The sequence below is a fragment of the Chelonoidis abingdonii genome, chromosome 8, assembly GCF_003597395.2.
Source record: "Chelonoidis abingdonii isolate Lonesome George chromosome 8, CheloAbing_2.0, whole genome shotgun sequence".
NCBI classification, from domain to species: Eukaryota; Metazoa; Chordata; order Testudines; family Testudinidae; genus Chelonoidis; species Chelonoidis abingdonii.
In genome coordinates this window covers 11,581,719-11,594,619 of record NC_133776.1, presented here as the reverse complement: position 1 = coordinate 11,594,619, position 12,901 = coordinate 11,581,719, and the positions used below count along the sequence as shown (strand labels likewise).

The 12,901-nt window shown below is 46.6% G+C and overlaps 1 protein-coding gene across 1 annotated transcript in view; it reads left to right on the top strand.

The window, feature by feature from the left end:
* The window catches only part of USP13 (ubiquitin specific peptidase 13), a 100,222-nt gene that overhangs the window by 34,768 nt on the left and 52,553 nt on the right, over positions 1-12,901 (top strand). The window contains exons 5-6 of the mRNA XM_032783664.2: positions 3,777-3,919; positions 4,167-4,351. Coding sequence (XP_032639555.1) covers positions 3,777-3,919; positions 4,167-4,351 — 328 coding nt within the window. The remainder of the gene's footprint in view (positions 1-3,776; positions 3,920-4,166; positions 4,352-12,901) is intronic.

Genomic DNA, 12,901 nt, shown 5'->3' with positions numbered 1-12,901 from the left:
ACTGGTGGCAGAGTAGGAATTGACTCCAAGTTCATTTTTATGGATACAGGGGGTTGTTTGCTCATGTGTGTGTTGGTTATTTTTACTATTTGGGCCTCCCTCATCCCCTGCACGGGGAAATTAGGCAAAGGAGAGGCATTTGAAAAAATATGATTTACTGCATCTGTCTCTTGCTTTTATTTTACCTTCTTCCTTGTTCACTCCACTTATTCTGTCCTGTTCTATGGCCCATGGTTTATCTCTTAGAATCATAGAAATGTAGGACTGAGGTGCTAAGTATTATCTAGACCATCCATGACAGGTGTTTGTCTAACCTGTTCTTAAAAGTCTCCAGCGATGTGGATTCCACAACCTCCCTAGGTTATTTGTTCCAGTGCGTAACCAGCCTGACAGTTAGAAAGTTTTTCCTAACATCTAACCTAATTTTCCCTTGCTGCAGTCTAAGCCCATTATGTTTGTCCTGAGTGGTTAAGGAGAGCAATTTATCACCCTCCTCTTTATAACAACCGTTTACATACCTGAAGACTGCTATAATTTCTTCTTGCTTTGTCTTGATTATCTGTTTTTGACCCCTTTCTTCCTTCCTGGGGCACTTATATGGCTCTCATCACTGTAGTATCTCAGAACCTCACAATTAATATATTTATCCTCCCATCACCCCTATATGATAGGGAAGTGCCCCATTTTACAGATCGGGACCTGAGGCACAGAGAGACTAACATAGTAACCTGCCCACGGTCACACAGGAAGTTATGGCAGAGCAAGGAATTGAACTCGGCCTGTGTCTTAATCTCTAGACCATCCTTCTCCATTTGCTTCCCCCACCCTTTCTTTCTACTGTATTCTCTACCTCTTCCCCTATATGTTCTCTCTCTCCTTTCTTCACCCCCGCCAAAGCTGTTCTGCTGGAGGAATTTCAACAGGGAGAGGATAGTGGCCTTACAGATTACCTCTGGATGGTAGAAGAAAGGGTAAAGACTGTGCTGGGAGAACTAGATCCATGGTGTGTGGAGACTTGCTCTTTGACAATGTTGAGGATGTTGGAGAGGGATGAAGCAAATGAGACCAGGGCAGTTAAGAAGAGACGGCAGAGTTATGCAGGGTTTTGCAGGCAAGAGCGAGAAGCTTGAACTTTGAGATGGAGAAGTGGGAGCCGGTGGAGGGATTCAGAGGGGCGAGGTTAGATGGTGATGGCAAGGAAGAGGATCTTAACAGCTGTCTTGCTGGACTGGAGAGAGGCAAAAACCTGGGGAGGCAAAAATGTTGAAAAGGAGTGTATGGGACAGTCCAAAACAGCAGAAAGGATGAAGCTGGTGATGAGACCCTGAGATCTGGCCAGGATGTGGTGGCTAGAGACCTTAGAGAGTACAGGTTGAGTGGTATGGAAAGCGGATGCAGCAGGATGAAGCTGGAGGAGCAACAGAGTGTGCATGTGTAAATAAGCATTCAACGAGATTGGAGGAGATGGGGGCCCGGGTGGTAGTTGGAGCGGTCAGGGGCCTGATTGCTGCAGCAGGGGGAAAGAAGGCCTGCTGGTATTGAGAGAGGAAGTGAGAGATGAGTGTGTGGATGGGTGAAGGCAGGTGGTGGTGGGGTTGCTGAGGCAGATTCAGGGATTAGAACATGCTACAGAACTTGGCAACAATGATGGGGAGAAGGTGGAGGGTGTTTAGGGAGGGAGGAGGGAGATCATGACCATCCCAAGTGGAGAGAGAAGATATTTTAAGGAAGCTGCAAACAGGTGATGGGGATTGAAGGCTTGGGAATTCCCCTTCAGCAGATGTGAGGCTTGGCAGTGCGTTGTACAGAAGTACTGAGTCATGTCGACAATTGACTCCTGCTTCTGTTTCTGCATTTTTGTTGTTCTGTTATCTGCACTATCAAAAGAAGGCCCATGTTTTTCAAAGGAGACCCTCGGTTTTGGTAACACTATTTGAGGCACCAAAGGGCTTGATATTCAGAGACTGAGAAACCCCAGTTCCCATTGACTTCAGTTGATATTGTGGGTGCTCAGCACTTCTGAAAATCAGGAACAAGATGTCTTAAGATGGGTACCCAAAATCGGAGGCCATTTTGGAAAGTTTGTGCCAAAAAAAGGCCCCAAACGTGCAGACACTTAGGGCTTGGCTACACTCAAAACTTCAAAGTGCTGCCGCGCGCTTTGAAGTGTGAGTGTGGTCACTGCGCCAGTGCTGGGAGAGAGCTCTCCCAGCGCTGCATGTACTCCACCTCCTCATGGGTATTAGCTTGCAGTGCTGGGAGCTGCGCTTCCAGCGCTGTGGCACTGTTTACACTGGCGCTTTACAGCGCTGTATCTTGCAACGCTCGGGGGTGTTTTTTTTCACACCCCTGAGCGAGAAAGTTGCAGCGCTGTAAAGCGCCAGTGTAGCCAAGGCCTTAGCCACCTACTGAACTTTAATCACATGAGTAGTTCTATTAGATTGGGGCCTAAGAATGTGACATATATTGGAAGATAATCTGTTTTCATTAGCTTGGCTCAAGGGTTGCCACAGGCAAAAAATCAAATATTTATTTACAAAAACCCACATGTTCTTACACACTTAGGTAATGTATTAGGTATTCTTTCAGTTATAATAATTTAATTTACACTTCCAAGTTAATGCTGTTGGTTTGTCTTTTGTATGCCTCTGTGCTGGGACAATGAAATCAGACTTGTGAGTTTCACTTTCTGGTTCCTACAGGTTATCACAATGCTGCTGCAATGCTTGGGTTACAGACTCTGCATGGAAATGTTTAAAATCCAAGCAGACTGGTTTCATTAAAATAAAAATGCAAAATTTAAAAGCATTTCTCTTGATATTCGGGTTTGTGTTTTAAAAAGAGAAGGATACACAATCCACATTTGGGCTCTAAGCTATTTCACAGTGTGTCTTTATGAAGTAACATGTGGAGTTACGGGTTAAAAGAAAGCATTGTGTAGACTTATTAAAAAACCCACACTACACAGGTATGCTGTGTACATAGGGGTAAGAGTTGACAGCTTGCAAACACTTAAGCTAGTTTAGAGAGTGTAAGAAAATGTCCTATTTTAAGAATATACGATATCTGCTGTTGCAGGGAAAATACAGTTTATTTTTAAAGCAGCATATTTTATTATGGTCCCTGCTCTGCTATAGTAATGATGGTAATGGCTGTCATTCAGCAAAGAACTTGTGTGCATGTTGACGTCATGTTATGCATTTGCTTAAATATCTTGCTGAGTTGGCTCCTTAATTCTAGCCAGATCCTTGAACTAGGCCTGAACATTGACTCTGAGTTCCTTTAGCTTTGTTGCTACCAACTCTTACACCCAGCTAGCATTAGCCCCATCCGGACAATGGCCCATTCAGTTCTTTCAGGGGAAACAAAGAACCATCAAGATTTTTTCCCTTGGGAAACAAAGGAAACTTTTGCTTGTTTTTCCAAATACCCTTTTCAGTTGGAAACATATTCGTTATTTTTTGAGCCAGAACATAGAGGTCCTGATTCTGCCTTCAGTGATACCCAGGTGATGGACTTTACTGGGGCTACACAGATGCAGCTGAGGGTAGAATGTGTCTGTGTTCATTTAGTGGCTTGGGAACATGAGGAGAGTTTATTTACAAAGGGGGAGACTTTCAAAGGCACAAAAGGCAGCTAGGTGCCTTACTCTCTATGGCTTTCAATTGTACCTAGCGCTCCTTTGACACAGGCTTTTCAGCTTTGCCTTCTAAGTACTGTGGGATGGGTTAGTTTTTGAGTTTGACCTCCCTGCTTTATTTGGCTTCATTTTACAGGTAACAATAGCTTGTGATGCAGTCCTCAGTTCAAAATCTCCCTACCGAAAGCAGGACCCGGACTCGTGGGAAGAAGAGCTACAAGTATCCAAACACGCCAAAACACTTGTACAGATAGACAGCGGTGTTAGGATTCCCCCCAGGTAGGGCGCCAAGGTCTGTTTGTTTGTATGGCGACCAGCGCGCTTCAGAAAAAGGCTCACTGACGGAGCTGCCCATGTTTTGTGACTTTGGAGGTCTATAGTCCTAAGCCAAATGACCAGCTGTGAGACTCCCTTGTACTCCACCTCGGTAAACGGTGGGCTTTTGTTTATGGACTCAAGCGTCAGCATTTTGGGTTGTAGCACTGATTACTTTCTTTTGCTTTACTTTCAATGTTCCCCGTGGCAGTGGCTGGAAGTGCTCGAAATGTGACCTGCGGGAGAACCTCTGGCTGAACCTGACGGATGGCTCGGTGCTGTGCGGGAAATGGTTCTTCGATGGCAGTGGGGGAAACGGACATGCACTGGAACACTACAAAGAGATGGGCTATCCCTTAGCAGTGAAGCTGGGAACCATCACTCCTGATGGTGCAGGTTAGTTGCCGAGTGATTTGTGCTCAGCTGCAAAGAAACCAAAATATACAACATACATCATAGCCTCTTTTATAGCCCAGAATAGCTGTATTTGTTAATAAACCTCTGTACACATCACACATTTTGGAGCAGCTGTGAGAGATGCAGATTTCATGGGGCAGATCCTCAACTGGTGTAAATTCACATAGCTTTATTGGCACGTCACCAATTTACACGAGCTGGAATAGCCAAATCTTGTGTTATGTAGAGCTGATTTCCATGTCTGACAGCTTTTCTGTGCCTGTTTCTTGACAGAAAGCATTAGCCCAGCTGTTAGCTCATGTGAACTGGACCAGAACCAGAATGAGTGAGATATATATGTGGGAACATGTGTTGTATGTTGGTTTGTGGCTTTACATCTTCATGCTCTTTTAGTGTCTGTATATAGTCTAAATGTGGGTAGGATATATCCTATAAATGTACTATCCATAGTTAATTGAGACACAAATATATGTGTATTAGGAGAGAAGGAACCAGGCTCTTGAAGAATGAAAGGTACACAATGTATTGCCATTTGTGTCACTCTATGTGGTGACTAACATAATTTTTCCATATTGGATAGCAGTAGGTTTAAGAAACAGATCTGTTACAGTTTCTTAAAAATTCTATAACTTTTTTGTAAGTGTTCCCTAGTAAGATGCAGGATTGATTTATAATATGTATGATTTAAGTATACTGAAAACTTGGTTTGCTTGAAATGAAAAAGAAAACCTAAGAAAACTCTAGTTTTGCACCATTTCTTCTTGCATTTCCTAGCTGTGTTTTTACTGCTGGGGAAACATGATGAAAGCAGGATCTTTGTTTAGAAATTTACTAGATTATAAGGTCAGAAGGAACCATAACGATCATCTGGTCTGACCCCTGCCTAGCGCAGGACATAGAATTTCATCCTGTGATTTCTGCATTGATCCCATAACTTTTTATTCATACTAATGAATACTCATCTAGCCCGCAGACCTGATGTGATGTTTGTTAATTTTTGTAAAGTGTTTTAAGATCCTCACAGAAAAGGAGCTATATAATTGGTGGTGTTCAAGTATCCTCTGACATTCCACTGTGTTGCTGTGGAGAGGATTATGAACTGAGAGGATTAGACAGGATAGAGGTATGAGGAGCCGCAATTCCTAAGCAAAGAGATTCTGTTTTCATACAACTATCAGGAGGAAGTGTGAACAAAGACTATCATTGTGCACTAGAATTTGGTTTTTAGTGCTCATGGTTGTATAGATGAAAAATAACTTTCTAAAAACCGTTTCCTGTTAAAGCTGGTGTATTTGCCCCTTGTATTTGTAATCCACATCAGTGAGGATTTGCTTGTAAGACATTTACCTTACATTTGAATGATCAGCTTTTCCTTGATTTCATCAAAGCAGGGAAAGAATTTCCCATGCTTGAATACCACTCAGCTGCAGGGAAAGGACACTACAGCCTGCGGGAGTGCCTGATTCAACCTGCTGTTGTATTAGAATGCCTAGCAAAATTCACTCCCCCATTCCCAGACAATTCCTTATGCATGTCTGATCTTGGAAGTTCAGTGTTTTAGCGACATGAATGTAGAGGTCGGTCTTGACTTGTAGCAGGATTCTACTGTGTCTGCAAAAGAGTCTTTAAATAGAATGTTTTTCACTGGTTGTCGGGTGCTCTTTAAGCAACAATACTGGTTTCCTGTCGCTGTTGTCCTTCCGCCCTCACCCTATCGTCCGCCACCTCTCACTGGTAACAAAGGGCAGACTGTCATCCTTCTTCTGTGAATGAGGAGCAGCAGCTGTTCTGCATGGGTCTTTGTTCCTGTTCTGTCTGAAGTCAACTTTGCTTCCCTTCAGAAAAGATTCTCTCTCTCCCCACTTGCTCACTTATTAATAAAACACTTCTCTTTATATACAGTGACAGTGGTAAAGGTAATACTTTCTGTAGGGCTGGACTGTAACCTGACAATCCAGCCTGAATAAGTGGCAGCATGTAGTTGCATTGCTCCACCTTGTTCTAGGGAGGGAGTAATCTATCAGCCCTTTTGCTGGTACAGATTGCTTCCCCTCTGCACCAAGTCAGGAGTGCCAAGGCTCCACCCACTCCCTGCCCACCTCCCCAGGATGAGAGTAGTAGCCCACAGATGGTCCATTTCCCCTCCTCCTTCCCCGCAGGCTCCAATTCTACAGGTGCCACATAAAGGGAAGTATGGGAGCTCCTTGCCCCCTGTTATTTTCTGCTGCATGGATGAACCGGAGGTCTCACAACTGAACCCATAGTGTCTTCTGGAGATTTCAAAGCACTGTACAAATAGCAGCGAATTGCATGAGACACCCACAAAGCGGGTGGTATCACCCCACTTTACCGTTCAAAGTCAGATGGCCAATCTGTGGCTGAGCCAGAAATTGAACCCAAGTCTTCTGATTCCCAGCCCAGGGCTTCAGTTGCAGCACATTCCCAGATCCCTGTTTGTCTGGGCCTTTCAAACTCCTCCACTGCAGGACAGATTCTGCCACCTCCTTCAGCTCTCATAACAACATAGTTGTGTGGCATTTTTCTCCACTCTGGTGCCACATCTTTTAAACTGGCTGCAGGGCTAGAGGTGGTAATGGCTGGAAGCAGCATGCCCTGTTTAGCACAGACACAGATGTTGAATGAGCTGCTTCATGGATCCTTTACATTGTCTGTCTCTATCATGTAGTTCCCTAGGGCATCCCTATGCAGCCAGTTCTCTAGGGTGAAACAGAGTCCTGCACCACTGACACTGTACTATGGAATTGAGTGCTGCATCTGGTGCTTTATTTAGCTGTAGAACTTCAGACTCCAACAGAAAAGGCTGTTGGGATAGCATTCCATGCCACACAGTGTTCATCTTTCCATTTCTTCCTGCAAGCCCTCTGTTTTTGCTTTCCTTTCATTTCCACCCCAAATTTTTCTCATCTTCTCTTGTTTCCAGTGTTTCTGTGGGGATCATCAGGGTGTCTTTTCTTCCACTCCCTTCTACCATTTCCCACCACTGTGAACCTCACTTTTCCTTGCCACCATAATTATTTCTTTTCTGACCCACCTCTGTTCTGAATCTACTGTGATCTGCTATACCAGGTTTCGGCAACCTTTCAGAAACGGTGTGCCGAGTCTTCATTTATTCACTCCGATTTTAAGGTTTCGCGTGCCAGTAATACATTTTAACATTTTTAGAAGTTCTTGTTCTATGGCTATACTATATAACTAACCTATTGTTGTATGTAAAGTAAATAAGGTTTTTAAAATATTTAAGAAGCTTCATTTAAAATTAAATTAAAATGCAGAACCCCCTGGACCTGGCTGAGTGAGTGCCACTGAAAATCAGCTCGCTTGCTGCTTTTGGCACGCGTGATATAGGTTGCCTACCCCTGTGCTATACCAGTGTGCTTCAGACTCAGCCACTGGGGCCCTTTTCTCCCTGATCTGGGATTTGCTGCACTTGATTTTAAATAAATGAATTCCTTCTCTCTCCTCTTCTTCTTCTCTTCTCTAAAAGTCACTGTGATATTTTGTAGTATATTTAGCTGCACAGCTGAAGGTGTTGGACCCATGAAATGAGAACTGGGCTTGAGCAAAGATTAGTGGCTCACGTGTCCAGGTTCCATTTCTACTATTCCGTTGAGCTGTGGTTTCAGATAACAACTCTCTCGATCACAAAAAAAATTGTCTGATCTAGAGAAAATAAACTCCCAGCTTCCATGTTGATAAAGGTAGTCACCCTAAATGTGTGTGTGTGTAATTTCACTCTGAGAAGCATTCTGAACTTTACAGTCTGTTTGGCTGATCATGACTTAACCATAAGAGTACGGGAATGTCGTGAGCTCCTGTATATGGATGAAAACATAATGTCTTCTGGGACGCTAACACTCTCACAATGGAATTCCGGCAGAGGGACATGCTATAGCCACACAAATACCAGCAGGGTCACCCATGACTAATGTTAATGGAGGGAATGCTGGACTAATCAGCGTAACTTAAGGGCCACTCCCTGGCTCAGGGGGCTTAACTTTTACAGGCCAGTAACTTGACTAACCTTTTTAAAAGCTGCATTAACTCTTAGGATACTGGCTAATCCCCAGCATGAAGGAAAAAGTTGCAATAAGGTCAACACAGGACCAAGACCCAGGTATCTAAGCTCTTGAGGGGCAGACCAGATGCTTAGATTTCATTCAAGTTGCCAGGTGACTTTTTTTGCTGATGAGGGGAGAAGCTCTCTAGCTGCTAGGAGATGGGGCATGCTGAGGACTCTTGGGAAGGGGTACACCTGTCCTGAGCTGCCTTCCCCCATGCTTGCATCTCCCCTAACTTGTGCACCTAACAGGACCTCTCTCTCCCTGCAGCTTGTTCCTGTCCCTCCCTCAGGCAGGGATCTGGCAAGAGAGGAATAGTCACCAAGGGAGGTCTGGCATGGAGAAGTGCGGGGAAGTGGGTAGACAGCATGAGGCTGTCAGTGGAGAGCAGGGGGTGTTCTGGTGGTTAGGTGTAAAGATGGGCCAGGGAACTGTGCTGGGTCCTGTCAGGTTCTGGGGAGGGCTTGGAAGAGGTTAAATAGGCCTCTTGCTTTAGGCAGGAGAGAGAGAGATGGTGAGGGGGCTGCTGACTGCACTGTGTCTCATCAGTGTGTCCTTCACAGCAGAAGGGCTGCAAACATCGTTTACTTGATCAAAAAGACGAAATCTGCACTGGACGGAACTCTGTGACGGGGCTCACCTGGTAAATACTGAACAGTGGGACCTTCCCTTCCTTTCTGTCCTCTCCTCAGATTTATTAAACTCCATTTCCTTACGAAAATATTGTCACTGGAGAAACAGTGCTTCCCCCGTCAGCTCGAGCTCTGCCCTGGGATAACAAACGAGCTCAGGGTTCACTCCCTGCCAGGGCAGACTCAAACCCACATGACCTACACTAGCATGCCTGGGTCATGGATTTCCCTGCTGCACCTGTTTTTGTACGGGGGCCAGAGGGTCGGCAAAGGAGATTCCTGTGAAATCCTGTTCAGAGCCCAGGAAGCCCAAACTGTTACAGCAAGACAAAGTATAAGGGACTCTCTGTCTAGCTTAGATACTGGAGAGATGGGGTCCGTAAAGTATCTGTCTGTTAGTGGAAATGAGGATCATCTACATGGGAAAGTTATATTGGTGTGAGGAAAAGTGTGAATTTAAACCAATATAGTTACACCAGAGTAACTCTTATTCCAACATAAGTGTCCATGGGGTGAGTGAGTACATTGAGTTAACTGATAAAACTTTTCTGTGTAGACAAGCCCAAGGCATAGAGAAGTTAAGTGACTCTTGCACAAGGTCACGTGTCAGTCTGTGGCAAAGTAGGGTTCTTCTTCGAGTGCTTGCTCAAATCCATTCCAGTTAGGTGTGCGTGCGCCGCGTGCACGTTCGTCGGAGAAACTTTTACCCTAGCAACACTCGGTGGGCCGGCAGGTCGCCCCCTGGAGTGGCGCCACTATGGTGCCTGATATATACCCCTGCCGACCCAACCGCTCCTCAGTTCCTTCTTGTTCGGTCTTGTCGGAAACAGTATTTAACCTAGAAACACTCGTAGGACACGAGCAGGTCGACCCTCCCTTGGAGTTGGCGCCAACTATTGGTGCTTGATTACATACCGCCTGTGACCCAACCCGCTATCCTCGTCACTTCTGCCGGCTACTCCGACGTGGGGAAGTGAGGGCGGCGTATGGAATAGGCATATGAGCACTACATCTTGAGAACAACAGTTCTCAAGGTGAGTCTAAGTTCCTTTTTCTTCTTCGAGTGCTTGCTCATATCCATTCAGTTTAGGTGATCCCAGCTTATGTAGGCGGTGGGGTCGGAGTGAAAAATGGCAGAATGTAAAACTGCGGAGCCAAGGCTGCAGTATCTCTTGACTGTTGAACGGAATAATGCGAAGCAGGTTGGGACCGAGGACCTATGGGGCTGCGCGATAATATGTGGTAGTACACGAGTTAGCAGGCGGCAATGAAGCCTGAGCCCTGTAGACCGCAATGGTATGTGGTTGAGAAAATGTGAGCCAAATCATAACAAGTGCGCGGTGCACGTTTCACCCAAGATGAGATCCACTGAGAGGAAAGGAGGAGCGCTTTCCTTCGGACTGCTACTGCGACCGGAGTTGGGGCGTTGTTACCAAAATGGTTTTGTCCCGCTCAACATAAAACGAGCGCTCTACCAGAATGCCAGGAGTGAAATGTTGTCCCGCCGTCAGTTGAGTGGTTAACATGAAAGGCCGAACCCCTTAGGGAGGCAAGCGGGTGTGGACGTAACTGCACCTCGCTCCTTTGTAAACATAAAGTATGGTGGACACCAATAAGCGCCTGAGCTCGAAGACTCGTCTGCCGATGTAATGGCTACAGGAAAGATGTCTCCAAGACAGGTATAGCAGCGAGCAGGTGGCTAACGGGTCGAATGGAGGAGACTAAGTCTGGTAACCAGGTTGAGGTCCCAGGTTGGGGCTGGGTGGGTACCTAAGGGTGATCGCTCCAAGCTTGAGGAACCCGAACCAATAGAGTGTAGAGAACACAAGATGACACCTTGCTGGATGGAAGGGTAGAGATGGCTGCCAAGTGTACCTTCGGCGAACACCGTAGGAGGCCCTGCTGTTGCGGCCGGAGGTAGATCCAAAATAGAGGGGATCGAGACCCAGCAGGCATAAGATTTAAGTGTTCGCACCTGTAGGAGAGACGCTTCACACCTGGCAGGTACGTTGACCAGGTGGCAAGCATGCCTGCACCCTGATAGTCACGTAGGAGCCACACCGTGGAGATGAAGACTGCAGTCCACGGTGGCGAAGTCTGCCGTGGTCCTGAGGTACAAGGTCTGGGTGGAGTGGCAGGTAATTGGGCAGGCCTAATTGACAGGCCGAGAACGTGGCGTATAGTGTGCCCTGGAACTTGCTGGAGTGATCGTGATGATACGCGCTCCTGCTCCTGCGAAGTTTGAGCAGGACCAATGAGCCAGGGGAACGGTGGGAAGGCGTAAAGATGTTGGCCCTTCCACGGCATGAGGACAGCGTCCGAGATCAGTCCCGGGGAGAGACTTAGAAGCAGCAGGACCTCGGACATTCCCGTTCTCGCGGTAAGCAAACAGGTCCATATGTGGGGGAAAAAACCCACTTCTGGCCCACAAAATGCATCACATCAGGCAGGGCGACCACTCATGAGAACAGGAAAAACCCTGCTGAGTCGAATTGCCAAGGAGAAAGGATGCTACCAGATTTATCGGAGTAGCTATGCAAGAGTCCCAGAGATGGATGGACTCCTGACAAAAGGAGGAGACCATTGTCCCTCCAGGTTGTCTTGAGTACATGGCCGTTGTGCTGGCTGTAAACCACTGAAGACGCTAGGCTCGCAGCTGCTGCTGGAACCTGGCACGCCAGGCAGACTGCTCTCATCTTTGAACATTGAGTGGAACGCCAGCCCTGAGAAGAACCAAAGGCCTTAAGAGCTTGAAGGTTACTGAGGTGAGCACACTGAGCTGAGAGATGACGCCTCCATCGTCAGGAACAGTGAGGGCGGGGGTGGACAGAGAGGGCATCCCTGCCCACACAGGAGGGGAGTTAGCCACCTTCTGGGGCCTAGATGCTCAGGGAATGTGACTATGTGACCATTGGGCCTCTATCCAGGCGGCACGGTACCGATTTGAGCCAAACTTGGAGATGATAGAGGCAGAGCTTAGCGGTTTGTGGTACAAACTAGCAAGAAGCGTGGGACCGGGAGACCGAACAAGTGGAACCAGAGTGGATGTTTCCGTAGTGACCATCAGGCCAGAACATGTGAATAGGTCCTTGAGATGCCCACGCTGAGTGATTGTGTCTTGGAGATCCTCAGATAAGCGGAAACGCTATCGACGTCGGCGGAGGTGGTGGAGACTACGGCCGGAAACAAACTCACGCGTAATCGGCTGATAGGGAAGCTGTTAAGGCAAGGCCACGACCCCCACCACCACGCGGAGTTCCCAGTCCCTCCTCAGACTTTAAAAATCCAGGTTTCTGTTGGTCCTCTGGTCAGGGTGTTTTGGTTCGATGCACCCGTTTGTTTCCCAAGCCTTTACAGGTAAAGAAATTACAACCTTACCTTCTACTTATGACACCACAAACGACTCTCTGGTGACGACAGTGCGAGCACAATGCAAGCTAGTCCAAGTATGTGGTGTGCTGGTACGAACTGCACAAACTTCTGGCAACTATACGGCAATGATATTTTTGCATCAACTAGAGTTTGTAATGCAGTCATGACTCAGTGAAGTCAGTGTGGGAGCTCTGGTGGTTAGGATCCAGGCGTTCCTGTCCACTTCCTGTCTGCTTCAAACACACTTTTATTCTTGACAATGACTGTGTAAAAGATCCCCCACTCCCTTTATGCTAAAGGGAACCCCAGCTCTTGAGCTCCTTTCCTACTACAATCTAAACACCAAAAAAGCTGCAGCAAGCAATTTCACACCCTCTCCCTGCCAGCTCATTGTCTCTCATTCTGCTCGATAGATGAAGAGCGCAGGCAACGGTCCCCCAATTGAG